This window comes from Prionailurus viverrinus, chromosome E2, assembly GCF_022837055.1.
Source record: "Prionailurus viverrinus isolate Anna chromosome E2, UM_Priviv_1.0, whole genome shotgun sequence".
NCBI lineage: Eukaryota > Metazoa > Chordata > Mammalia > Carnivora > Felidae > Prionailurus > Prionailurus viverrinus.
This window is the reverse complement of record NC_062575.1, coordinates 11346790-11373777: the sequence shown is the minus strand read 5'-3', so window position 1 is coordinate 11373777 and position 26988 is coordinate 11346790. Positions and strand designations below refer to the sequence as shown.

Here is a 26988-nt window from a genome sequence, read left to right as displayed (position 1 = left end):
CCTTTAGTATTTTGAGGTATGTTTCCTCTAAACCTACTTTGTTGAGGGCTGTAGTATGAATGGATGTGGTACTTTGTCACATGCTTTTTCTGTGTCTATTGACATGATCATATGGTTCTTCCTTTTTTCTTACTGCTATGTGTCACATTGATTGATTTGCAAATATTGAACCACCCTGGCATCCTGGGAATAAATCCCACTTGATCGTGGGGAGTGATATTCTAAACATACTAATGGATTCGGTCAGCCAGTATTTCACTGAGGATTTTTGCATATACCTATCAGAGATTTGGCCTGTAGTTGTCTTTTTTGTGTGTGGAGTCTTTATCTGGTTTTGGTACCAAGGTAATGCCGACTTCACAGAACCAATTTGGAAGTTTTCCTTCCCTTTCTACTTTTTTGGAATAGATTGAGAAGAGTAAGTATTAATTGAAGAGTAAAATTCTTGAGCTAAAAGTAAAAACAGCAGCAGCAAACAGATTTGACCCCAAGAAGGCAACTAATGCATTTCCTGTTATCAAAGTAATACGAAGTTTCCTTATCCAGCCAAAACAAGAAGAAAAATAACTTACACAACTTACTTTAAGTATTCACAAGATTATAGGAATATATCCGTATAATATATGCCATGTAGGAGGTATCACTTACATTTTGTTTGCTCAACGTACTAATGCATCCAGTGAATGCATAAATAAATAAAAGATTCTCAACTTGAAAAAATAAAATGACTTAAGGCTTGACTGTAATGTCGATGTAGCTGGAAATTCACACACAGAGTCATATGTGCAACGACGTAGGCTAAAAGACAATATTTGTAGAAACCAGCCGAAAGCTGACCTAAGAGTTTAACATCAGCTCATAAAGGCCTCTGAAAGACAGTGACTATTTAAACAGAAAGACACCAAGGCCAGGTATATGAAAGACGAGTATTTGCCAATTGGAACATATTATTTGCTTCTCAATAAAGTGTTCTCTGCCCTTTTCTTTACCCTGTATTGAGGAGAAAAGTAACCAAGAGCAGGATGTGCAGGAATCTTCTTCTCACTGTTTGATGTCAGCAAAGAGTCCCGTGGAAAGAGGCTGTCTGCCTACCTAACAGAATCTCTTTGGCCCTGCTCGGATCCCGTTCTCAAAAAGACAGGACTTGGTAAAAAAAAAAAAAAAAAAAAAAAAAAAAATCAACCCTCCCCTAAAGAATGGCTACATAAATTGTGGGGCCCAGCGCAAAATGAAAATGCAAGGCCCCTCGCTTAGAAAAATTATTAAGAATTTCAAGGTGGTGATAGGAGAGCACTGAACCGAACACAGAGCCCTTCCGAGCACAAGGCAGCGGGGACTTGGCAGGTCCCACATCCACGAGGACAGCTTTGCCCGTGACCTTAAGGCTGTCACCTGCATCAGTTTTAAGACACAATTTTAGCTCTTCCAAATTCTAAACGACCCTGTGGTCTAACAATGACGTCACCCGCCCCTCCTACATAGAGACTATGGCCTCTGTTCAGGTGCGCCAGCACGGAAGCACTCAGTGTGACCCTGCCCATCCCCTTGGCCACAGGCCGCCCGCCTGTCCCCCCTGACCACCATGCCCAGAACCTGGAGAGCAGGAACGTGATGTGATAACCACACAGCTGAGACTCTAACTGCCCCTGTGAAGGCTCAGGAACTTGTCTGGGATGAGGCGTGACTTGAAATTGGTCATTCCCACCACGCACGTCTATGTTAAGCCATCCTCAGTGACCTTGTCAAAAGCGGTCGCTGACTGTTCGCGGCACCGGTGGAGAATGCAAAAGCCCTCCCGGTCACGGGGATGCCCCTGCCCCCTGCACAAGATCACGATACTGCTGTTTCCAAGCTGCCCCGCACCGCCTGTCAGGCTGTACGGCAAGCTGTTAAATGCACAAATTTAGAAAGACCGCCAGTGATTCAGTCTACTTAACTGGACTTCGTCCAGAGAATGTTCCAGCCAACTGGCACTGGGTCTCTAATTTACAGCTGGCAAGCAACCTCCCTAACTGCTTCCAGGTCCTCAGAACTGTTTAATGTCTACCTTTAACACACGAACCACCTGACTTCAGACACAACATTCAGCAGCTTTGACCGCAGGGTGCGGAGTTATAAAATTTACAGCTTCTTAAGTTGGAAAACCACAGACAGGCTGGACTCTACCAACTGCCCTCTGCAGGAGGGGGGTTCGGTTTCTGCCTCAGGCACACAAAGTTAAAACAAAGGACACATTGAGTAATCTTGGGTAAGCAGTTTTCTTTTTTTTTTTCTTCTGTTTTTGCTCCCACTTTTTTTAATGTTAAAATGATAAATGCCTTTAACCCGTTTTGCATTTTTTGTAATCGAAGGCTTTTTTTTTTTTACATTAAAGCTAACAAAAAAGTTGTCTGATTTCTCCCATGTAAATCAGAGTTATGGATAGGCTTTAAAGACTGGCTTTTTAATTAACACAAGCTAGAAAGCTAGTTTCTTGTCCTCCAAATGTGTCTGATTGCTTTAAAAACAAGAACAGGGATGCTTATGATAGTTACTGTTGCCAAAGTATTGCACGTGTATCATCTACAGTTGATCACAATATCACCAGGAAGCTGAGGGCTAGTCTTACCCTGGCACTATGAATAAATAAACCAATTACAGGGTCTCTAGCTAGTTAAGTAGCAACCCTGGACTCAAGTCTCTGATACTGTCTGACTCCAAAACTTGACATCTTATCTCTTACAACACTGTCTCTCAAACTCTGGAACACAATGTCTAAGACCTTACTATGAATTCTAAAAACTGGGGCGCCTGGGTGGCTCAGTGAGTTAAGTGTTCGACTGCAGCTCAGGTCATCAACTCACAGTTCTTGAGTTCGAGCCCCACGTCGGGCTCTGTGCTGACAGCTCGGAGCCTGAAGCCTGCTTCAGATTCTGTGTCTTCCTCTCTCTCTGTCCCTCCCTTGCTCACGCACTGTCTCTCTCTCTCAATAATAAACAGACATTAAAAAATAATCACAAAATTCTAAAAACTGTAGGAGCCGTGGGTAATACTTATCACGGGTATTCAACAGGATGCCACAGCATTTACGTTGCGCTTGGGGTTCGAACCCGGAACTTGGATTTCTTGAGTGCGCCAATGTCTGGTTTAAGCATACGTGATTCTTAATCTCTTCAGTCCACTTTCCCCTGTGTTTATTTAGATGTCTCACTGAACCCGCTGTTTTAGCAACTGAAATACAACATGCTGTGTAGACTGGCCCTTCCGGAGAAGCCACGACTCGCACCACACGTTATACGTGGAGTGGCGGCTCCGAGAAGGGACAGCTTGTGTGGTGTGGATTGATGTGTTCGCGAGGTCCTGTGATTGCTGGAAGAACTTGGGACGTCCCAACTCAGCCCGTTGGCTGTCTTTGTCTTCCCGTTTGCTTCGAAGCTGGAAGAACACAACCAGGTATGGTCACTGCTATTATGTGACTTGCCTCCGACAAGAGGCAGTAAGGCACAGACCCTGATGGGGACTGAGAAAAGCATCTATGAGGCAGCTTCAAAGGTGTGGGCGGACCCACGGAGCCTCGACTACACTTCTAATTCAACCTGCCAGCATTCCTCAGAGTTTAATGAAGAGAAAGAAATAGTGTTCTCCAACCTGTCACACAAGTATTTGCCATGAATTAACGGGAGGTCCACACTTCAAATGGCAAACGGCAAACATCTAGACAAATGATGTGGCATCACAAAAGGACCTCTGAATCGTCCTCTGGAGTCTGAGGTTGGTATCATCTGTTCCGAATTAATTCTCCATTCCGCCTTTGCCTCGTTTGTGTTTTGTGTCTTCACTCAGTCCGTGCTACTTGGCTAATCTCCTCTCCCCGACCCTGGTTTTATCTCGAGGCACATCTTTACTCAGGCTGGCCCCGTTCCCGTGGGGAGAATTCAGATGGCGGGGTCACAAGAAAGGAGCTGGATGCGAAGGGAAGAGCCTGCCGGTGGGGCTCACAGGCCATCGTGTCACTGATCAATGTGCTCGCCCACCTGGTCCCCGCCACCCTGTCATCTCCTCTTGCCAAAGCGTGGAGGAAGTTGTTGATTATAGTAATTTTCTTTGGATGTCTATTTCTGCCTTGAAACTGGCCTGGGGTTAACCTGTTTCTCACTTCCTGTCATTCCAAAGGCTGCTGCCGTGGTCAGCGGCCAGACTCTCCCCCGGTTACGCTATTAAGTGCAACGGGCTTCCCAAGAGTTAAACGCCCCCTCGTGCCACTTCACATGGAAGAAGTCCTCAACATAAAAGAGAGCTTTTAAGGCCTTTTACAAAAGGAATGAATGCTGTAAAAACAAAGGTGATCATCTTTCAGTCTTCGAGTAGCAACGCGTGTGACCACGTCATCCCGAGTCGCTGTTTATCAGACCGAGAGGAAGTTACTTTATAATGAAACACTCCTGATGAATTTCCGCACCTTCCCTCTGACCACATGGCACCTTGATAGAGAAGAGGACTTGGTGGTTGTTGGGGGCGGGGGGGGGGGGAGGGGAGAGAGACAGAGACACAGGGAGCTGGAGAAAGAGACAAGGAGGGAGACAGGAAGTAGAAAAGCAAGAAGGAAGTAGAGGAGGAAGGGGGAGAGGGGAAGGACAGGAGGAGGGAGCAAAAAAAATCTCACCTTCAGTCATTTCTAAAGAATGTGTCGTCTGTAAGGGGACATCTCATGAAAAAATAACTTTCTGTGTTTAATGTTTTTTTTTTTAAGTAGACTTCACACCCAGTGCAAAGCCCACTGTGGGGCTTGAACTCACGACCCTGAGATCATGACCTGCACTGAGATCAAGAGTCGGAGGCTTAACCGCCTGAGGCACCCAGGCACCCTTGGTTTTAATTCTCATTTGCCAAGGCCTCTTAAAACTGGATGCTGAACCAGCCTTTTGCACAGTTGCTTAAACAAAGAACAAAGTCAGTGTGGGGCACCTGGGTGGTTCAGTCGGCCAAGCGTCCGACTTGGGCACAGGTCATGATCCCACGGTCTGTGAGTTCGAGCCTCATGTCAGGTTCTGTGCTGACAGCTCGGAGCCTGGAGCCTGCTTCGGATTCTGGGTCTCCCTCTCTCTCTGCCCCTCCCCCACTTGTTCTCTCTCTCTCTCTCTCTCTCTCTCTCTCTCTCTCTCAAAAGTAAATAAACATTAAAAAAAAAAAAGAACAAAGTCAGTGACCTTAAATTACCTATATCCCAATCTCAACATGGAAAAACATGAAGTTTTCAGCTTTACTCAAGAAGCTTGACATGGGTCTGTGTAATTCAGATTAAATGACTATTTTTCAATAAAGGCTGTGTAAATTTCAACTCTGATGTTCAGCTTTCACATTTCTGCCACTTCAAAATGTAATTCCTTATACCACACACACACACACACACACACACAAACCTAGCTGTGTGGGGTACAGAAGTAACACATATTTAGCTTTCCTCGTGTTCTCAAAGCCAATCAAATCAACATAATGCAGTGAGGTCCATACATAGTATCCTCAAGACTTAAAAAATAAACTGACTTTTCAATCCTTCAAATGACTAACGAGCACACTAGTTCAATGAGAAATTCTTTGGGCTTCATGCCAGACTTATGTTGTGGGGAAAAAGCTGACTAACAGAAATAAGTGGAAATTATCTAGTTTATAATAACCGTCTCTGTAGTGATCTCAGAAAGCATCTGATTGCCAAATCAATATTGATGATTTCTTTCTGTGCTGGGGTGTGTGCGTGTGCGTATGAGTAGTTTTTCCCTGGGCTGTGCAGAAACATAATACAGGCTCATGAAAGTTAGCTCCTTTTCTTCAAGTCATTTACATGGATATGTATGCATGCGCTTCAAAATAAAAACTTGATTGATGGGCTTAAATAATGCCTTAAAAATTTAAGACCGAAGACAATCCTATAAATCCTTAATTACCCTTCGGAATTTCCCCTGGCCACGGAGGAAATCAATGGGGCCGGCACTGGTTAAATTGACATCCACCTGTTGCCAATGTTGAAACATGTAGACTCAAGGTTCCAAGGAGAGCGAAGGCTAGTAACAGAGACCGCGTTTTAAAATCGGGTGACTCGGTGATAGAAGTGAAGGTCTGTTTTCCATTTAGTTTAAACTGAGCTTCCCTATGAAGACATTCTAGAAGGTTTTGACATGTAAAAATAACCAGACGCAGAAGACACTTTTATTTGGTGTCAGGCCGTGCGCTTAGTTCTTGAGGTTAACTGACAGCAGTCAATTATTTCCAGGACTGCCTTACCCTTGCCTTGCGCTACGCAACGCCCAGAAATGGGTGAAAAGATCTGGCAAATCCACCCCCCTGGCAGGGCAGGCAAGTCGCTCCCCTCCCAAGTGAAGCTCAGTCTGCTGCGAACCGGGCAGCAACGTCTTAGGTGCGATCGTTCCTCCGGGAGAGGCAAGCATTTACAAAAGCATATTGATCCCTCAAATGCAACTTAGGAGATCCGATTTCAATACTTTAAATGCTATTCGCTGTACTTAACTTTCAGCCGTACGGTTTTAAGGCTGGTCCTAAGAGATGATGAGACCTGGTGGTTTTTAAAATGTGTACTGCAGAAGTTTAGGCCTCTTCAGAGAACTCTGGATCACAGACCGTGGTTTGGGGCAGAAGGGCTGAAATGGGAGAGGAGAAGTCTGGCCTCACAGCCTGTCACTCCGGACTTTGCTCAGAGAAGCTCTCCTTTCACTTGTAACGCTGTTATTACTAGGATGACGACGATTTGCGTCTATAGCTGACCCAGGCTGTTACATTAATTTCAGGTGTACAACATAGTGACCCAACGCGTTTCTCGTTTGTTTCATTTGTCACCTCCGTGCAGGACTTCTCAGCTTCGAAAGCAGGTTCTTGTTTGTACACGAATGAATACATTTTATCACCGGATGTCATTTATTCAAGAGACAGTTTTTTGAGCAGCGACCAGGTCCCAGGTATTGTGCCGGTGTGGGAGGCTACAAAAAGTAGGCAAGTCATGTTTCTGCTACCCTGAGGTCTGAGCTGCTAGAAGAGCCTTCAGGAAAGTGCTGCAGGACACAGGGGAAAAGATAGCCTGGGGAAATCTTTAGGACCCACAACAGTTGAAGTGACTCATGCCAAGTGACACAGGCAAGGCAGAGCCAACTATTTAGATGTTCCCTGTTCTAAACCATGCTGCTTCGAAGAAGAATGGTGACCACATACGAAACTCACTCTTGACAGACTGTGCGTTTTACACACATGCTTTACAGACTATATGTTTTAGCCACATAATTTATGTCTTTGCCATTTATGTATGTCCAGTGCCTCATACAGGACTAAGCACAGAATGGGCAACCAATGAATGTTTGCTTAATTTTCTCCTTATCAGACATGGAAAAGAACAGACATGGAAATGAACAGAGGAAAAGTGCTTTGAAAGCAGTTATCCAGATCAATACCAACACGGTGGTCGAATACAGGAACGAGCTAAGATATTGGGAGGATCGGATGAATACACATGAAGGAGAGAAACATTATCCCCCTGAAAGGGCGGGCCTATGCCGGCCGACTCCCATCTTGTTCTGTGTTCTCCACCTTGAGTGACTATGTCCCCAACATGACCCCTTTACCGGGAAAATTGCAGAAACCTCAGATCGGGCCTCCTCCCCTTGAGTAACCTCCCGCTCACCCATTCAAACTTCCTGATCAAAACACGCCCATCGACCTGCGTAACAGGACTCTGACCCTTCCCCAGCCAATCGGCCGAGGCCACGACCCTTCCCCAGCCAATCGGCTGAGGCCACAGCCATTACCTCACCAACTGCCCCTAGACCCTTATAAAACCTTTGTGCTTTTGAAACTCGCTCGCTCTCCCCGGTATCGGTATCTCACCGCTGCCTCGGTGCAGGTAGGGGATTGAGCTCGAGCTAGCTCGAATAAAGGCTCTTTTGCTTTTGCATCGGACTTGGCTCCCTAGTGGTCTTTGGGGATCACGAATTCTGGGCATAACACCCCCAGTGCCATCACCGTGTGTTTTGACAAAGATGCTCTTCTCCTGAATTTTACCCTACAACAAGAACTTAGTGAACGTTTAGGAATTTTAAAAGGCCGGGAGAGAAAGTGCTTTCTTTCACAGACTTAGACTTGTAAGATGGATGGAACGGCATTTCTCATTTTGGAAGTTCCCACCCTTTGATTCCAGCATCCCATAGGATTGCTAAAACACATTCAACATTTTTATATTGGAATGAACACATTTTTGGCTCCCAAAGTATTCATTTTGGTTCAATCCATAGTTGTATGGAACGGCACGTGAACTTTACTTAACTTCCTTTAAAGACTATAGCCGTGGATTACTTGGATACTGATACATGGTGTCATTTTGGGAAATGTATGTTATTGCTTATTGTGATTTAAATTTCAAAAAAATCACTGTGTTCTCCTGATCTTGGAAAGGTAGGAGCATGGGATAAAAACTGCGCAGAAATTTGATGATGCCCTCCCGAGGACATATTAAAATTATATATTTAAATATAATTAAATTTATAATTTAAAGTAAACTTTAAATATTAAAATCATTAACCCCAATTCTTTGAAAAGATAAAACAGACATAATACTGGTGACTAGACTTTTTTTTTTTTTTTTTAGCTCCTAACATAGTTGTAACTCTTTTTATAAATTTTTTTTTTTCAACGTTTATTTATTTTTGGGACAGAGAGAGACAGAGCATGAACGGGGGAGGGGCAGAGAGAGAGAGGGAGACACAGAATCGGAAACAGGCTCCAGGCTCTGAGCCATCAGCCCAGAGCCCGACGCGGGGCTCGAACTTACGGACCGCGAGATCGTGACCTGAGCTGAAGTCGGACGCTTAACCGACTGCGCCACCCAGGCGCCCCCATAGTTGTAACTCTTGAATGAAACCCTAACTCCTCTAAAATACAAGCAAGGCACATCCAATTAATCATACGAATTTCCCGCTCCATGGTCTCCAGACAGGTCGCATTCCTAAGATGTTAATTTAAGCTTTCATTCAACCTCTAAGCAGAATGAGTCCATAAAGCAAGACTCTACAACAACAGCTAAGCAAATGCGATCTTAACGCATTGTGGCAAAATCGCACCCTTGTCTTAACAGAGATATTATCACAGCTCTTGCTCTATTTATATTGTAGAAAGGAATTATTTAAAAAATACTCTACATGTCCAGTTGAACCTGGGGAAGACTTTATGTTTTTCTAATTTTGTTTAGATCTCGCCAATAGTTCTCCTTACATTTTTACCTATTTTCTTTAAAAAAAAATTTTTTTTTTAACGTTTATTTATTTTTGAGACAGAGACACAGAGCATGAACAGGGGAGGGGCAGAAAGAGAGGGAGACACAGAATCTGAAACAGGCTCCAGGCTCTGAGCTGTCACCACAGAGCCCGACGTGGGGCTCGAACTCACGGACCGCGAGATAGTGACCTGAGCCGAAGTCGGACGCTTAACCGACCGAGCCACCCAGGCGCCCCTCATTTTTACCTATTTTCAAGGAGGTGTCTGTGTGTGCAAAGAGACCAACGAGGGACCAAATTTGCAGAACGCCATCACCAATTAAGGCCCTTCTTCCATTTCTCAAAGCTAACTCCTACCCATCAGGGGACATTTAGGACCTGCTGGATACCCCCCAAAGATTTAGTTTTAGGCAGGGCTACAAAATATGGATGGAGGAGAGAAGGAATCAGGTTTAACTGAAGACAAAGCATAAATGCAAATAGCAGCTCCAGGCTGGTCTCACATTCAGTGACAATGAGTCAATTATCTGGTTAATTCGATCAACGCAGACAGCGCCAGGGGGGTATTTCAGGTTCCAGAGATGAAAGAAAGAAGGATCTCTGTCATTCTGCTTTGCTCTTCCCATCATTTCTGGCCTTATTCTTTGTTGTGGTCTTTCTGCAAATAATCTCTGTGTAATGGCAAACCTTGAGTCGCAGGCGGGATCGTGCCAACCTACTAGAAAAGCTTTGCGTTCACGATCAAAAACCGGAGAGAGAAACGACGACAACAAACGGGTGCCTGTCACGAGGCAGTAAAAAACCTAGTTCTCACCCGGAATGATGTGCACTTTGTTCCGATCGCCCGCGGCAGGAGCCATGAGAAGCATCCCGCCCGCTTCCGGACTCGGGTTGTTTTGTGGCCATAGAACTTGGTTTGCTTACGCTTCCGGACTCGGGTTGTTTTGTGGCCATAGAACTTGGTTTGTGTACATTTGCTCAGAGATGGATCAAAGGCCTCTTGGCAACACTAATGAAGCATCGTTGCTCTCAAACTCCTACCTTGCAAGCTAAATATACGTGTCTAAAGAAAAGAGAACTTTCCCGAAGAGACGGAAAAGAGGTTTCCCGCTCAGATGCTTGATGGAAAAGAAACAGAACACAGAACATCGAACCCAAACGAACAAACAAAAGGTTTGCAACAATACCCAAAAATCTTGAATCAGAATTCCATTCTTATGCGATAGGGTTAACGAAAGGGTCATTTCGGGGATTGGATCCACTGCTGAGCTCCCAACCACCCCAACTTTAGTCCAACGTGATGTGGACTTCGTGCTCTCGTGTCTGAAATCCAAGAGCTGAGAGGGTTGGAAGACGCTTTCCTAACTACAGCTTTTCTCCGAGCAGGTGATGCGAGATCTCTGAGGGACCTCCCACCACACAGACAGAGGTGACAGGACCTAGTATTTCAAGTGACAAGATAATAGGAATTTTAGTGAATTAACAATCATGGTCACCATCTAGAACCACGGTGCAAACTCAAGCATCTACTGGGGCTATAAGTTCCCTGCTCTTGAGAGATGTCCAAATCTCTATTTTTAATGTTTCTTTCTTTCTTTGAGAGAGAGAGAGAGAGAGAGAGAGAGAGAGAGAGAGAGAGAGATGGAAAGAGGCAGAGAGAGAGAGACAAAGAATCCCAAGCAGGTTCTGTGCTGTTAGTGCAGAGCGGGACACAGGCCTTGAACCCACAGAACCATGAGATCATGATCTGAGCTGAAATCAAGAGTCAGAAGCTTAAGTGACTGAGCCACCCAGGCGCCCCCAAATCTCTCGAAGAGATTTCTTATAATCTTTAAGAAATGATTTTTATCCATCCACTGTTTTTCTCTTACCTCTAAGGAAATGACAGCCTACCAAAGTAAGGTGGGTTGCTCGGATTAAAACCTTCTTGGCAGGGGCGCCTGGGTGGCTCAGTCGGTGAAGTGTCTGACTTCCGCTTAGGTCATGATCTTACGGTTTGTGAGTTCCAGCCCCGCGTCAGGCTCTGTGCTGACAGCTCAGAGCTTGAAGTCTGCTTTGGATTCAGCATCTCCCTCTCTCTCTCTGCCCCTCCCCTCAACTCTCTCTCTCTCTCTCTCTCAAAAATAAACACACCACAAAACTAGCTATAAAAAAACTTTCTTGGCATTCAGGCAAGTGTTCTTTCCACTAGATCATTACCACCTCCTAGGCCAGTGGACCTATGTGGTGAATAGGGGCAAGAGGCTTATCCAAACGGCAGATACAGACAACATGGGATTATCTCAAGGGCATTCCTCCTCTACTCCCTAACGTTCATGGCGGTCAAGTGCAGGGCTGAGAAGCTGGCACCTCAATGTGAAAACCGGCGCCCTGTCTTGGAGACCCATCAGATTCCCACCCTCTTTGCCAAAATACGAGCAGCTGCTGTCTGTTCCTCTTGGCACTCTGTGAGTTGGCTCACGAGGAAACAGATCTGCACGAGAAGGGGCGTTCCTCGAGCTAGCTCAGAGCAGGCCATCACTACCAACACAGCGAGAGGCACCGAGAAGTGAACAAACAGAAGGGGCTTACTTCAAAGACCAGCGTCTCGTTGGTAGGTCCTGGCGCATACAGACGTTCCGGGTGGTTGAAGGCCCGCTGGTACTCAAACACGGTCCCAGCGAAGGTGAACTCTCCAGGCCAGTCGATGCTCCAGCCCCCCGTGAGGTAATACTTTTGACCGAGGCTTCTGACTGCCAGGTAACCAGCGGAGGGCTGTAGCTCCTGGACCTCGATGCTTCGGGCCCCCGCTGGCACGGTGACTACAGGATAATATTCTAAACGGGAAGAACAGAACAATGCTGTTTTCCACGTTGCACACTGCAGCAACGGGGCCAAGATGCTCAGAGATGTGGTGATGTCCACTCTTCTAGAGCGGGGCGGGGGCACCACAAGTGCACATTCGTTCCTGCTCTACGAAGTGCAAACCATCAGTGATGTCACTTTCTCAGGGGAAGGAACACCAGAGAGCAAGTGTATGTTCCTTCCCCAAGCACCTGTGTGTGGACAGCAGGGACGCTCTTCTCCTTTCCAGAACAACCAAGGCCACCAAATCCAAGAATGCTTTCTATTTTCCATCTACCTGGGAGAAGGCAGTGATGTTCGGGACAGAGCACTCTGCGTTTCATTTTACTCAAGATTCGTTTGGAGAAGTGCTTCGGGTATTCATGTAATGTTGTGAGTGCGGCTCAGGGGTCACATCCTGAATCAGAAGCTTCAAAAGGAGTCTTTTGTGTAACAAAGGGGGGGAGAACGTGGGACGGACCGCCAGGTAGAAAGGCATCTGTGTGACACGCCTCTGAGTCGGACGTGTTGGCCAAACCCCTCGCCCGGAGAAACCACCCATCCTCTGCTGTCCTTGCAACGTGTCTGAGACATCGTCCTCGGTATGTCAGGCGAGCTGGTGCATGGCTCGACCATACCCAGCTTGACTCAAACGTGCTTAGCAGCAAAGCCACGGCCATGAAACAGCAGGCGTCTCTTACCATTTGCCTTGTGCTGGTTGAGGTACAGGCCTTTATAAAACTTGCAAGTTGAATTATCCCCTTTGCAAACACCACACGCATCCAAAACTGCGTTAGAGCCCAGTTCATGGTCGCATCCCACTGGCTGTGACAAAAATAAATAAACAGATAAAAGTGCGAAAATCAAGGATCAGAAAAGCCCGTGGGTAAGAATAACCAAGACGTATGTACATGGGTCCCTGTTTTTCTCTCTTAAGAAAATCAGAAAGCGAGTACAGTTTTAGGGTTAAAAGCAGAGTCTCAAGTTTGACCGGGGGTTCCGATCCTTCCTCTGCCTTGACCAGAGGTAGGACTAGGGAAGTTCTAGAACTCATCTAAAGCTTGCTGAGTCTCTTCATTTGGAAAACTGGAATAAAAAGTCACTGGCAAGTGAGCTCTGCTGCTGAAACATAACAATGCTGGGCCACCTGCATGACCCCCACCCCTCCCCACTCAATCCCCCCAAAGAACACACACACACACACACACACACACACACACACACACAGGCTCGCGATGGAATTAAAAGGCAGACTAACTGGCCGTAAATATGAGTACTGTTTCATAACACATCTGTGGGGCTCTAACCACATAACAAACATACTTAGCAAACATGCTGGGCAAGTTTACTATTATCTATATTCTTATTTAATTGTTGCAACTACTGGGTGTAGCAAGGTATGTCATCATCTCCATTGCATACACGTGGGGACGGAGTGAAGAGGAAGGAACTAAGAATGTCCGATGGGGTCTCGCAGAGAGTAAGTGGGGACACTGGAGACAGTCCTGAGTTCCGATTTGCCAACAGAGCCCTCGTCCCTACGCCGCCTTTTCTCCAGACACAGAATCTCTTGTACCACTTCTCACAGTACACGTTTGGTATGAGGAAACACAAGCGTGACCACACGTCCCAAAGTAGAAATGTTCGCTTACTTCACAGATCCCATCAATACAAACGTCGTGTTTGTTTGGGGAGCAAGGAGTTCCGTCTTTCACCTTGCCAGACATTGCGAAAAAAAATTCAAAGTTCTCAGCCTTGCAGTACAGTTTACATCGATCTGCCTCTAGAAGCAAAGACAGCAGGACAGGACGTGATCAGGAGGAAATCACCGGAAAATGACATGATGATCAAAAAAGGTACATTACATTTATTTAGAAAGCGACCGTGACTGAAATGGTCAATGTTACGATTTTGTATGTGGGTATGGGTGGGCACGCACGAATGCACGTATACGTGGCTTTTAAAAACCTGAATCCCATTTACAGTTCATGTAAAACTGCTTTCACACACAACCATTTTATTTTTCTAATCCTTGGTAAGAGCCACAGTACACATGATGGTCGGTTAGCAAATATCTCAGGCTTTCCAGGACTTAGGGTCCACTATGGACGATATAAAAATGGAGGAGTGTTTCTGTGTTCCAATAAAACTTTATTTAAAAAAAAGAAAACAGGGGCGCCTGGGTGGTGGCAGTCGGTTAAGCGTCCGACTTCAGCCAGGTCACGATCTCGCGGTCCGTGAGTTCGAGCCCCGCGTCAGGCTCTGGGCTGATGGCTCGGAGCCTGGAGCCTGTTTCCAATTCTGTGTCTCCCTCTCTCTCTGCCCCTCCCCCGTTCATGCTCTGTCTCTCTCTGTCCCAAAAATAAATAAACGTTGGGAAAAAAAAATTTTTTTTTAAAAAAAAGAAAACAGGTCAGATTTGTCCCTCAGGCCATTGTTTGCTGACCTTGACTTAAGACATGGATTACTTTAGTTATTTATTGAGAAAAAAGTTTAGGCACTTTGGGGAACAACAACAACAAAAAAGACATATGGTTCATGTTTATAAAACATACAGAGAATAACCATGTCATAAAAATGAGGAGGAAACAAACTGAACCTAAAGGCCAAAAAATGTAACTTTTATTGACTCTCAAGTGCCTGGGAAGTTTCTGGTATCACAGGCAAGAAGAAAAAAAATTTTACTGTGTTTCTACAGAGCTCTTGCTATCGGAAAGGAATTATGCCAATTTCCCAAATACAAATCGTTCTTCTTGGCCAGCACGGCCAGATGACATTTCTCACAGGAGACTGCGTGGGCAACAGCACACGAAAGCCCTGACGACAGCTGCACAACAAACGTGTAAACAGTTTTCAAATAGCTGTGCATCATAGAACCTCTCAGGAACAAAGTCCAAACTTCGATGCGAAAGAAGTTAGATTAATGTGATCCAAGTATGCAGATGTGTGGGTGGGCTAAAAGTCTCTCCTTTACCTAGAAGTTTCTTTTTTAATTTTAAGGTTTTTTTTTTTAATGTATTTTGAGAGAGAGAGAGACACACACACACAGACAGACAGAGGGACAGCATGCGAGCACATGCAAGTGGGGGAGGGGCAGAGCCAGAGGGGGAGAGAGAATCCCAAGCAGGCTCCATTCTGTCAGCGCAGAGCCCAATGAGGGGTTCGATCTCAGGGAGCGTGAGATCATGACGAGAGGCAAAACCAAGAGTTGGATGCTTAAGTGAGCCACCCAGATGCCCCTAGAAATTTCTTTTAATAGCCTGATTAAATACCTCCTAATTTTTGCACATGAGATTGTGGAAGACATATCTATACCCTTTCTTTTCTCCATCATGCCTAGGAATTGACAAGCTCTAGAAAGTTCTGTTTTTCCCCGCACAAGCTCCTGGGCAAGTCTGTGAACTAGTCTACTGGAAACAAAGCAGGAAAAAAGTCTCACTACCGGAAGACAAAGACTGCCTGCATTTATTTAGAATCTTCCCTTGTTTTTCCCAAACTGCTGAATTGTCACAAGACCTTTAAATCAGGGTCGGTCTTTCCTGATTCTACGTACACATGAGAAGGAGAAGAAGCAGAGACCCCAGGCTGGGTCCCTGCTTAAGTCAATGTTGTCCCCCCGCATCTAGCAGAATGGCTCCTGTGCCATAAATGCTCAGTAAACATCTGTGAGTGAGTGAATAAAATGGCAGGCTCCTTACTTAGTAAGGCTGTGATTAAATGAGTGAAAAGCTTTGAAACCAAAAAATATTTTACAGGTGGGGTGTCTGGGTGGCTTAGTCGGTTAAGTGTCCAACTTCAGCTCAGGGCATGATCTCACGGTCTGTGAGTTAGAACCCCACATCAGGCTCTGTGCTGACAGCTCAGAGCCTGTATTTGGGAAACTGGCATAATTCCTTTCTGATAACAAACTCTGTAGAAACACAGTAAATTTTTTTCTTCTTGCCTGTGATACCAGAAACTTCCCAGGCACTTTAGAGTCAATAAAAGTTACGTTGTGTGTTAAAGCAGTTTTATATGAACTGTAAATGGGATTCAGGTTTTTAAAAGCCACGTACACGTGCATTCATGCATGTACACCCATGTGTTCGGATTCTGTGTTTCCCTCTCTCTCTGCCCCTCCCCTGTTCGCACTCTGTCTCTCTCTCAAAAATAAAATAAAAACATAAAGAAATTTAAAAATTATTTTACAGGTTATATTTATTTGCTTGGGGCACCTGGGTGGCTCAGTCAGTTAAGCTCCTGACTCCTGATTTCAACTCAGGTCATGATCTCACAGTTCGTGAGTTCAAGCCCCACATCAGGCTCCATGCTTTCAGTGTGGAGCCTGCTTGGGATTCTCTCTCTCTCAAAATAAATAAATGTAAAAAAATAATTAGCTGGTTAACTTTCTCCTCATGTACTCGACACAGAACCTATTTAAAGGGTGATAACAAAACACGTTCCATAAACACTGAATTTGAACGAAAGACGCATTGTGGGAATGACCAAAGAATACCCAAGAAGACAAAGCAAAGAACAGAAGGGCAAGTGAAAGGAAGGACAAGAGAGTCTGGGGGAAAGAGCCATACGTGAGAAACAGGGAACCACGGGAGTATACAACCAAGAGAAAATAAATCTTCAAAGGCTGGATTGGAGAGCACCTTAATGTATTCTACCTAACTGTCCCCGGGAACCTGTGTGCAGAGCCCCTCCTAGATAATAACTCAGTCCCTCGTAGGATGCCTCCAGTGAAGGAGAGCCTACTACTCATGAAGGGGAGATACATCCATTACGGACAGTTGGGATTTATGTCTTCGCTCATTCATTCTGGAAGTTACAAGCATGTGGCAAGGGCTATTCTTAGATGCTGGAGATACAAGCATGCTCAAAATGGACCAAGGCTTCATCCCACGGGATGTAAATTCTTGTGGGGAGAAAGATAATGAAAAAGTGATTACATAATATAAGCTCATGCACAAATAAGAGCTATGAAGAATCCAGCAGGTTAAGGATTCAGAGGATGACAAGAAGGAAGGATATTCTGGGCAGGCTGTCCAGAGAGGCCTCCCGGGGGAGGTACTACGTCTAGGAAGTTCTTAGCTCTTGAATTAAGTCTTTCCTCTGAAGCGATTTCAAATAAATCTAAATCCCCTTCTAGTTATTATCTCTGAATTTTTGTAGGTAACTAGTTACTTTTTTCTTGCCCTTGGCAAGCTTCCAAATTATTCCACTGGAGAATTCTTTGTCAAATGAATGTATTCCCAGCTTTATCACTGAAGGCCAAGAGAAAATGAAATGGCCCTTAGACAAGCTAACTTTGCAGGCACACATTTCTTCCAGAAAACACGAAAAGAGGCGTACCATTGAGTGTAACTTTCAAAAACTGTTTAAAACTCATTAATAAAGGTTGTACACATCTCTTAGTGCAGTTCAAAACCCTGGACACCGCCATAAATGCGGAGTTTCTATTTTTAAAAAAAAACGTGTACGGATTGCTCGTTGCTTCCTCCCAAGGCACAGATTTCGGAATCTTCACGTCCCTCTCCACCTGGGCTTTTGGACAAACAGTCATGACCCAGGACCAGGTCGGCACTCCTGCAATGGTTGAACCGGTGCTGAGCCAAGTGCCACTACCCTCTCCTTTGATTTGCTACGTGTTGTGTGTTGTCTTTGACTCTGCTCCCTTCTCTACTGTAACCGGTAACACAGGTTCATCTCGAGCCTTTGCTCAGCTACATCCCTCCAGTTTATTTCCCACCAACTGTCACTGAATTCACTGTGTCCCCATTCTGCACGTGTGCACTGGGGACAGTTATCCTTTCTCAAGGGAGTTCACAGTGATCCTTTCTCAAGGGAGGATGGCGGGGTTTTGATAGAGCAAGTGAATGGAAGTAAGAGAATGCAAATAACCAGAAGGGTGACAGCTTTGTCTGCGGAGGCAAAACGTTAAATTTGTATGTAAGGCATTAGATTTGTGGGACTAAAATAAATGTTTCGATACTGAGGTACAATAAAAACAATTTAATATAAAAAAGTAAAATATAAGCCATAACTTTAAGTAATAAGTACTGAGAACCCAGAAGAGAGGCAATTTTAAATTCATGGCTCTGTGTGTGTGTGTGTGTGTGTGTGTGTGTGTGTGTGTGTGTGTGCATGTGTGTTTATACCCTGCAAATAGGCCTTCCCAAGCGTGCAATCATCTGACATGTCAGTTGCTGAATATGGTGTCTCTATGGGGCATATATGATTTCACGAGTTTTTGGTCTGGACAATTCAGACCAATTTCAATTAACATCCCTGGGAGACTTCATTGCTGACATGCCAAAGGTAAGTTTAGAAACCTAAGTACATTCCAAATACACGAACCCTTTGGCTGCAGATGTGGGGGGACCAGGGGTGTCTTGTGAAGAAAAAAGTAGGGAAAAATAAACAAAACTCATGGACGTGAATGGAAAGCTGGGCCAGGACGGGTCTGGGGGATGATGTCAACACTGACACTCTTTTGCACCGGCACCAATTTCTCCTGTGTGTTCATTCACATTACTGTCCACAGAGAGACATCTTGGTTGGAGGTTCGTAGAGACCGAATTACCTTCCACTTTTGTGTAGGGTTTCCACTGGTAGAACCATCCACGGAAAGGTTTGCTGTTATATTCTGCACATTGCTGGGCTCGGAAATCCAAGCTATTTTCACTGCAAGGGTTAATATTGCACAGCTGATATACACGGCTAGAACCTGGACAGAACTTGCCACCATACTGAGGCCTAAAAATAAAATTAAAGAGCTTTAGTACTAGAGCTCACTATTAGTCACAAGCAATAATAAAGGAGAGACAAGCAAGACGAACACTGTCACAAGCTATGCAGTGCACACAGTCCATTACGAGAACGGAAATAACGTTGTACACAACACACCGTGTCCCTTCTTGTATCCATGGTGGGCATGACCCATCAGTCAAAGATTTCCCTTTCTTTACTTTCTTTCCTAAGTATAGGCCTTGGGTAGGCATCCACTGCTCAGCAACGAGCTCCAGATTAGATAAAACTTATGTGGCATCTCTGATCCAAGTTTTACATTCTGGCAATTTCCTTAAAGAGTTGATGAAGGCATCTTCTCGACACTGATCGTATCGCCGTCGTTAGGGACACTCGTAAATGCACCCAACACGTTCTTATGAATGTGGATATGTGTCCGTGTGCCACACTCATGGACACACGCACCCCACATGGGTATCAAGACTCTTCCGACGTGGACCCGACCTACTCTCCAGCTCGCCTCCCATTTCTGAACACACTCAGCTTTCTAGAGTGTGCTCTCCACCTGCTGCCACGTAGGAGGTGGGGACACGGAAGAGAAAGAACAGAAAGCCCCATTCGCCACGATCTCCAATCCAGCTTTGTCAGTCATTGAGCTCGTATTCTGATTATTTATTGTCCGACGTGTCTATGTTTTATTCCAGTTGATCCTAAACTGTGAGCAAAAATTCCCTTGTTTTCATCTGCATAATCACTTTTCAACTTCGTAGGTGGCCTCCTCCTCTCCTGCCAAGCACAATGGGAAATGGATTTCCAGAGAAGGGAATCCCATTAGAACATAAATAATTATGATCTAATGGCAGGCTCTTTAAGATCTCGGTAGGCAGACTGCAAAAACCAGAAGGCAATCTAAAGAAAAAAGGAGCATAAACCAAACTGAAAATTCCCAATAACGTCTTAACCAGCTCCTTCCAGGCACAAAACAATCGCTCCTTCTCCTTCCTATCTTTTTGCAGCTTTCTCCAAAGGCGAAAACCCAGCTATGGATCATCTCACACAAAAGCTCAACGCAAACATGTAATATGAAAGAAGGCTCCGGGTGAATAAACTTATGTGACTAAAATTCCTTGTCTCTTTAGGAAGCACAAGAACGCTGTAAAACACCCCTGGATTTGCATCAGCATATTTTATCCAATCTTCGTGTAAGTGCATGCTAAGATGGATTCAACAGGAACGGGAAGTGTCACACCGCCAGAGTGAGATTGCTTCGCTATTTCGGAACATTCTGGGGCGACTACTTCAACATTCAGCAGTCACTGTGCTGGATCAAGTCCCCAAAGACTTCTTAAATCATTATCTAAAAAGCACTTAAAAAAAGCCCTTAAAGTGCCATATGATAGCCTTTCTATTCATGGTCACCTTCATAAGGCATATTTAAAACTTTCTTAGTTTAAGACTTTCTGAGATTTCTGGGGCGCCCAGGGTGGCTCGGTCGGTTGAGCGTCCGACTTCGGCTCAGGGCATGATCTCGTGATCCGTGAGTTCAAGCCCCGCGTTGGGCTCTGTGCCCACGGCTCGGAGCCTGGAGCCCGCTTCGGATTCTCGGTCTCCCTCCCTCTCTGCCCCTCCCCCACAGGCACTCTGTCTCTCAAAAAAAGAAAAAACATTAAAATAACTTTTTTTTTTCAATTAGAAACGAAAAGACATTCTGAGATTTTTACAAACAACCTTCATTTAGACTACTCAGTTTCAAGGCTGTGAAAGAGGACCAGAGGTGTTACTACTGCAACTCAGAAACCGTAACACAGAAAAGATCTTGAAACTTCTACAGCACCCCCTCTTTTTGTAGATGAAGCGAAAAATGGCTGAGGAGGTTCATAAAACTTGCCGAATGAAGATCACACAGCCAGCAAGAGAGGGAGCGCAGCTGAGCCCCCTCCCTTCCACTCCACCTGCATTTAACTGAGCCAGGCAATAACAGAGGCCGGCATGGAAGAGGAAGACGGTCATGCACGATGCTTAGGAGGCTGGCCTTTTACAATGAGGCAGATCTGGATTTAAATATCCTCTGCCTCTTCCTCGCTCATCTTTTTTTTTTTTTAATTTTTTTTTAATGTTTATTTATTTTTGAGACAGAGAGAGACAGAGCATGAACGGGGAAGGGGCAGAGAGAGAGGGAGACACAGAATCGGAAGCAGGCTCCAGGCTCCGAGCCATCAGCCCAGAGCCCGACGCGGGGCTCGAACTCACGGACCGTGAGATCGTGACCTGAGCTGAAGTCGGACGCTCAACCGACTGAGCCACCCAGGCGCCCCGTCCTCGCTCATCTTTAGGCAATTCTGTTTCACCTTGTAACCTGTCACCGGGGGGGGGGGGGGGGGGGGCAGTTGTGATGATTAACGGAGATAATGTTTGTAAAGAATTTAGGGCTGACAAATATGGAAGCAGCCCAAGTAGGCATCGGTAGATGAATGGATAAAAAAAGAGGTGGTATATATATATACAATAGAGTACTACTCAGCCATAAAGAAGAATGAAATCTTGCCACATGCAATGACATGGATGGAGCTAGAGAATACTATGCTAAGCGAAATGAGTCAGAGAAAGACAAATACCCTATGATCTCACTTTGTATGTGGAATTTAAGAAACAAAACAATCATGGGGGGCAAAGAGAGAGAAAGCAAACAAAGAATCCGACTCAACTCTAGAGAACAAACTGATAGTTACTGAGGGGGAGGGAGGTGGGAGGATGTGTGAAATGGGGGATAGGGATTAAAAAGTATATTTATCATGAATAAAATAAAATAAAGCGATAAAGAACACAAAGCTCACAAAATAATGAGATACCATCTTCAAACAACAACAAAAAAAGAATACAGGACTGAGTCTAGGGCAGAGTTAGCACAAAAGAATCCTAACTATCTTCAAATGCTTTCTGCTTTAAACGACTGGTAAGGATCTGCACTGTTCCAGCACATCCTCAAATAGAGGTACATTTTTCTGCAGCTATAAACAGGAGCGTTGGGATAAATTAACAGAAAATTCCACCATGACATCCCTTGGTGTACTGAGAATAAAAACAAAAACATAAACGGTCAGGAAGCAAACGCCTGGGAACATGATTTTGTTCTTATGTTAGACCATTATAAAATATACTCATATTTACTTCTGCATAATATATCATGTCCTGACTACAAATGTTTGTAATATTGGCTGGGTGATCAGTGGGGTCAGGAGGGGAGCTCTGTTAATAAAGAGAGCCAGACAGACTGACTCACTCCTGGGTCCCTCCAGACTTACTCAGTAAGAATATAGGATAGAGCAGGGGGCACCTGGGTGGCTCAGTTGGTTGAGTTTCTGACTTCAGCTCAGGTTGTGATCTCACAGTTCCTGAGTCTGAGCTCCACATCAGGCTCACTATTGTCATCACAGAGCCTGTGTCAGATCTTCTGTCCTCCTCTCTCTCTGCCCCTCCCCCACCCCCACGTGTGCACTCTCTCTCAAAAATAAATAAAAACATCAAAAAAAAAAAAACCAGAATATACGATAGGGAAAATCCAGAAATCAGTATTTTTTTAAAGCACAGGTGGTGATTCTAATAATCACCTGAGCCTGGAAATCACCGGTTGGAAAATGGGCCAGAGGTTTGATTCAATTATTATTCTAGAACCATGACTCTCTGGTGGCGTATTATTTGTCGTCAAATAGACTTGCAATTTAGCAAAGTTCTATAATACCTCGGCATGTTTAGTTTTCACTACTCTAATTTTTGCTATTTGCTTGAACAGACTTCATAGAAATTCCACTAGGCTCTTGCAGAGCATAATAATTGAAGAGTCAGAGAAACAGAAACAATGTCAGAGGGTTAAAACCGGGGGCTCTTGGTCTGACTCTATCAATCCCGGCTTGGTGACCCGGGGAAAGATGGCAGCACTTGTGCCCCCCATCTCCCCTGGTTCCTCATTTGTCAAGTGTCTGGATTAGACAGCAGGTCGCAACTCATGTCTCTGTTCTAGTTGGATGGGGAGCAAAGGCCTGGAGAAATGTTTGGAGAAGGTTCCTGAGGCACTGTAGGACCTGGGAGGCAACAGAACTTCTACCAGTTAGAAATGTCCCCCCTGCCACGCCTGGCATAGGAAAAGAAGAAGAAGGGCCATATGTGTGTGGTACCAGTCATTCCAGGACCAGATAACCTCTAAACACTTTGGAAGCTGACAAGTTGGATAAAGCTGTGAACTGGCCAGGAATAATTCATTTTTATGAAACAAAGTATGTTCTGGGAAAACGATCATTAAGTGAAATAAAAGCTCCCCGCGCTCCTCACAGAAAATGAAATTGCTTAGGCTGAGTGATGGGAACAGACCAAACGCATAATAAACCAAAGCAAAGGAGAAATCAGTAATTCGAAATGGAGGGGCACCCTCACCCCACCCCAGCTTTACTACAACGAAGTGAAATAAGAACAGAGAACAACTAATTCAATTGCCTTGGGACAGCTGCTCATGTGCTTGTCTTATTTGTGACGCATAATTAAAGTAAACAGTATCCTGAGGAGCCTTCATCTGGTTTAAAATGATAAAACACCACCAAATGGAACTACATGAGGGATTCTTTTATTAGGCATTTCCAAAATTACACTATGATATTTCCATGAACAATGCGCTATTATAATGAGAGTTCTCAATCCCACAGATATGAGAGAGGTTTTAATTTAAACCTCAGGGGTGTTATTCATGCACTTTACCAGCAGAGCTATTAAATTAGGTAATCTATTTCTTTCTTGGGAAAATACCGAGATTGTAAAGTGTTGTGATGTATGAAAACCAGATCCATGAAATAGGCTGAAAAAATGAAAAGCAAGAGAATGATTTTAGGCATTCTATCCAAGATACGGGCTACATTCAAAGTACGAGGAGGGTGGTTTTAATAATCTGGTGTAAGTTGTAAATGCATCACAAGCCTGTCTACCGTCACTCCTGGTTACTGGGTCTCGGATAAGCCAGCGAGTTTCAAATGGGGATGGCTTTGCCCCTACAGGACAGTGGCCCCCTCTAGTGCCTGGAGACACAGGGTTGTTGGGGAGCGGCAGTCATCCTACTGACATCTGGTGGGTAGAGGCCGGGCCGCTGCCCAACATCCTGCCGTGTGCTGGACAAACCCCATAACAGAGATTTTCCAGCATCAAGCGTCAAGAGTGCCGAAGTTGAAAAATCCTGCATCTGCCTGCTATCCCAAATTGCTACCCAGCAAACCATGGTCAAGGTGTCTTCCGACCCTTTCTTTTATCTTGGAACAAACTGGCCTCTTGATCCAGCGCAGATGGCTAACTCGGATGAGATACCAGGTCTCTTTAAAACTTCGCTTTTGCTCCCTGTCGCTTTCCCATTTTTACCAAGGAGGAATCCGGAGCAGGGACAGTACGCTGTCTATGGCCACACAGCTGGAAAGACGCAGGGCCAGGAGGCGAACCTAGGGTCCTGGGATTAGGAGCCTGGGTTCTTGACCTTCAAGCTACACCACCACTCAGTGCTGGAAAACGAAATCTGTTTTCCGAGGACCCATCACATTCTTCTCTCTCTACCACGTTCTCCAAAATCCAATTTCACCGGTAACGCCTCTCTCCACCCCCTCCCCCTTGCTTTTGAGGACTCACCCTCTGCTACCCTGTGCTCCTGATGACTTTAGGATGAAGGTGGTAAAAGCCACACAGAGCCCGGATCCTTGTGCTGGACGCCCACTGCATGCTCCCCAGTATGTCAGGCATTCTACAGACCCAGTTCTGATCCCCACACCCCCAAAACTTCAGAGGTAGGTAGTATTATCTCCAATTTATACGTAAGCCCAGGTTCAGAGTTCAAGTGAACTCCCCAAAGTCACACAGTTAATAAACGGCAGACCCAGGATTTGCAGTCTGAGCTCTCGCTCTCAAACCCAGGCTCTCTCTACATCACTGTGCCAATCAGGAAATGTACATCTCACACGCATTTCACGTGGGAATTAGAGCAGATAAAACGAACATAAAACCGCCTTCGTTTGCAAAGAATACAGACGGCGGTTCAGAATCCCAGCGAGGGTGCCTGCAGGTGGCCAGGGACCAAGCTCAGGCTGTAGCCCTTGTGATTAGTCCTCCTGGTGCTCTGTTTTAAGAAAATTGAATTTGTTGTCAATATCTTAACAATCGGGAAATTTCGCACACATTTTTTTTTTTTTTTGGACTTCTGGTTTCTCTTGAAAAGTCAGGCAGATCTGTCAACACGTGTTGATGTACATTCCTGCAAGGCAAAAATCAGCATATTTTCCCCAGTTCATCAGTTTGAGACACACACACACACACACACACACACACACATTCCGCTGGCCAAGCTTCTCTGGTCTACATCACAGGCATTTGATCGTGTGACCGTGTGGCTCTCATTTAGATTCAGAAAGTAGCTCAGACTATTGAGCTGGGTCTCTGATCGGCGTCGTATTCACGCACAGAGTAACTCCTTGGTTGCTGTTAAGTTCCTGACCGCTTCACCCCTTTCGATGCAAACAGTAAAATCCTAGTTGATTGCTATTAACCAGAGGCAAGAAAACACTTCCCAACAGTATGTAAGCAGAACAAAACAAAAGCAGTACATTCTTGCCTTACAAATACTGATTTTCTGTTGCAGCCTTACTTGGGGTTATTGCAGTGTCTCTCTTGATACTTGACTCCGCCACCACAAGTTCGGGAACACTCGGACCACTTCGACCAGGCGGACCACTGGCCGTGGACGGGCCGGGGCCCGTGATCCCCAAACTTTACGCACTGGCCTTGCCGACACCACTGTGAAAAGAATGCGTGACATGTTTCTTGTCAGAGTCCGCCTGGGAAAGGGCAAGGAGGTGTAGACACCTGTTCGTGAACAGGAAAAACAAGTATGGGGGCCAAAGGGAGAACGCAGGACACCTCAAGAGCGTTTCTTTGCCGGCCACGCTTCACGAACACCCGGTCACTCTGCATTTATTGCATGCGTTTTGAAAGGCTGACATCTAGCGAAGACGGGTCTGTCACCAGCCGGCTGAGTAGTACATGCTTTGTGAGCTGTCGAGGTGACGTGTTCAGGTAAGATTCCACCCAAGGGCCAAGGGAGAGCTCGCAGGCACAGTGACAAGGGTGCCTCCCCCCCGACCTTTAGACACAAGGCTGCTTAAAGAACAATGTGGATCATTCACTCAAGGAGAACCAGTTTCTTAGGTCCTAACACAGAATTTATCATTCTGATTACTCATCATAAAAACAGACATTTTTGTTTATCCCCAGCCATCCCTACAGAGCACGTCTTATGAAACAGACTAGCTCTCTGTCCACACGCATTGTGCTTTTAGGTAACACCCTTTGACCTTACGGCTGTGTGAAAGGCTCCTACTCCAGACCCTGAACTGATGACTTTGAACTCTCTGAGTGTCTTTTATGAATTAGCTCTGGGTCTTTCATTTGCCAACGCTCTGGTCAAGCCAGGGCGAGAGAGCTGTTTTCTGTGCTAACCTTTCCTTCTATTTTCCTTTGTGATACATTCCAGGCTTTGCCGGTCATCTCTGTCCTTGGGGACTGCTTGAGCCTCTTGTAGTGGTTTTATGCCTGTGGTGCTTTTATTATGAGCAAGTTCTGCATGACTTGGTGTAACTGCACACTTTCCTGAAAGCCTCTGCAACGAGATCCAGCGGGTTGAGGTTTGGACCGTGCCAGCTTCTGCCGAAGAGTGAGGGTTGAGTCGCAGAATTATGGGAGAGCTGTTTGACTTTCCAAGTCCTCGCTTTTCCCCTGGGATACATGTGGCTTCTCGGCTGTTTATTGAGTTGCTAGTGCACTGTGCCTGGGTGAAGATACTGCTTCCTTCCTTCGATTCTTGCCGGGCGCGGATTAATTCTTGTGTTTTTAATTTGTCTTTGCCCCGGATTAATTTCAGTCTGCATGAAATCACAGAACACTGTTGAGAACTTTCAGGGGGAAAGCAGTTGGTTAGTAGAGGATTTTGTCTACTGTAAGCAGGAATCAGAATCTACCCTCCCAGGAATCCCGCGGGGCCGGGACTCTCCCCGGCTGAGCCCAGTGGCTGAGACAAAAAAAACAACAGCCAACAAGAGAAACAGTTCCAGTTTACGAAGTTGCTTCTAGGTGCCGGAAATGGTACAGGAACGGGGAGAGAAGGACT

At 45.3% G+C, this 26988-nt stretch overlaps 1 protein-coding gene across 1 annotated transcript in view; it reads right to left on the bottom strand.

Annotated features, from left to right (window-relative positions):
• The window catches only part of ADAMTS18 (ADAM metallopeptidase with thrombospondin type 1 motif 18), a 141202-nt gene that overhangs the window by 28678 nt on the left and 85536 nt on the right, over nucleotides 1-26988 (bottom strand). The window contains exons 12-16 of the mRNA XM_047836086.1: nucleotides 25471-25619; nucleotides 18643-18815; nucleotides 13724-13854; nucleotides 12773-12896; nucleotides 11820-12064 (exon numbers count right to left, since the gene is read on the bottom strand). Coding sequence (XP_047692042.1) covers nucleotides 11820-12064; nucleotides 12773-12896; nucleotides 13724-13854; nucleotides 18643-18815; nucleotides 25471-25619 — 822 coding nt within the window. The remainder of the gene's footprint in view (nucleotides 1-11819; nucleotides 12065-12772; nucleotides 12897-13723; nucleotides 13855-18642; nucleotides 18816-25470; nucleotides 25620-26988) is intronic.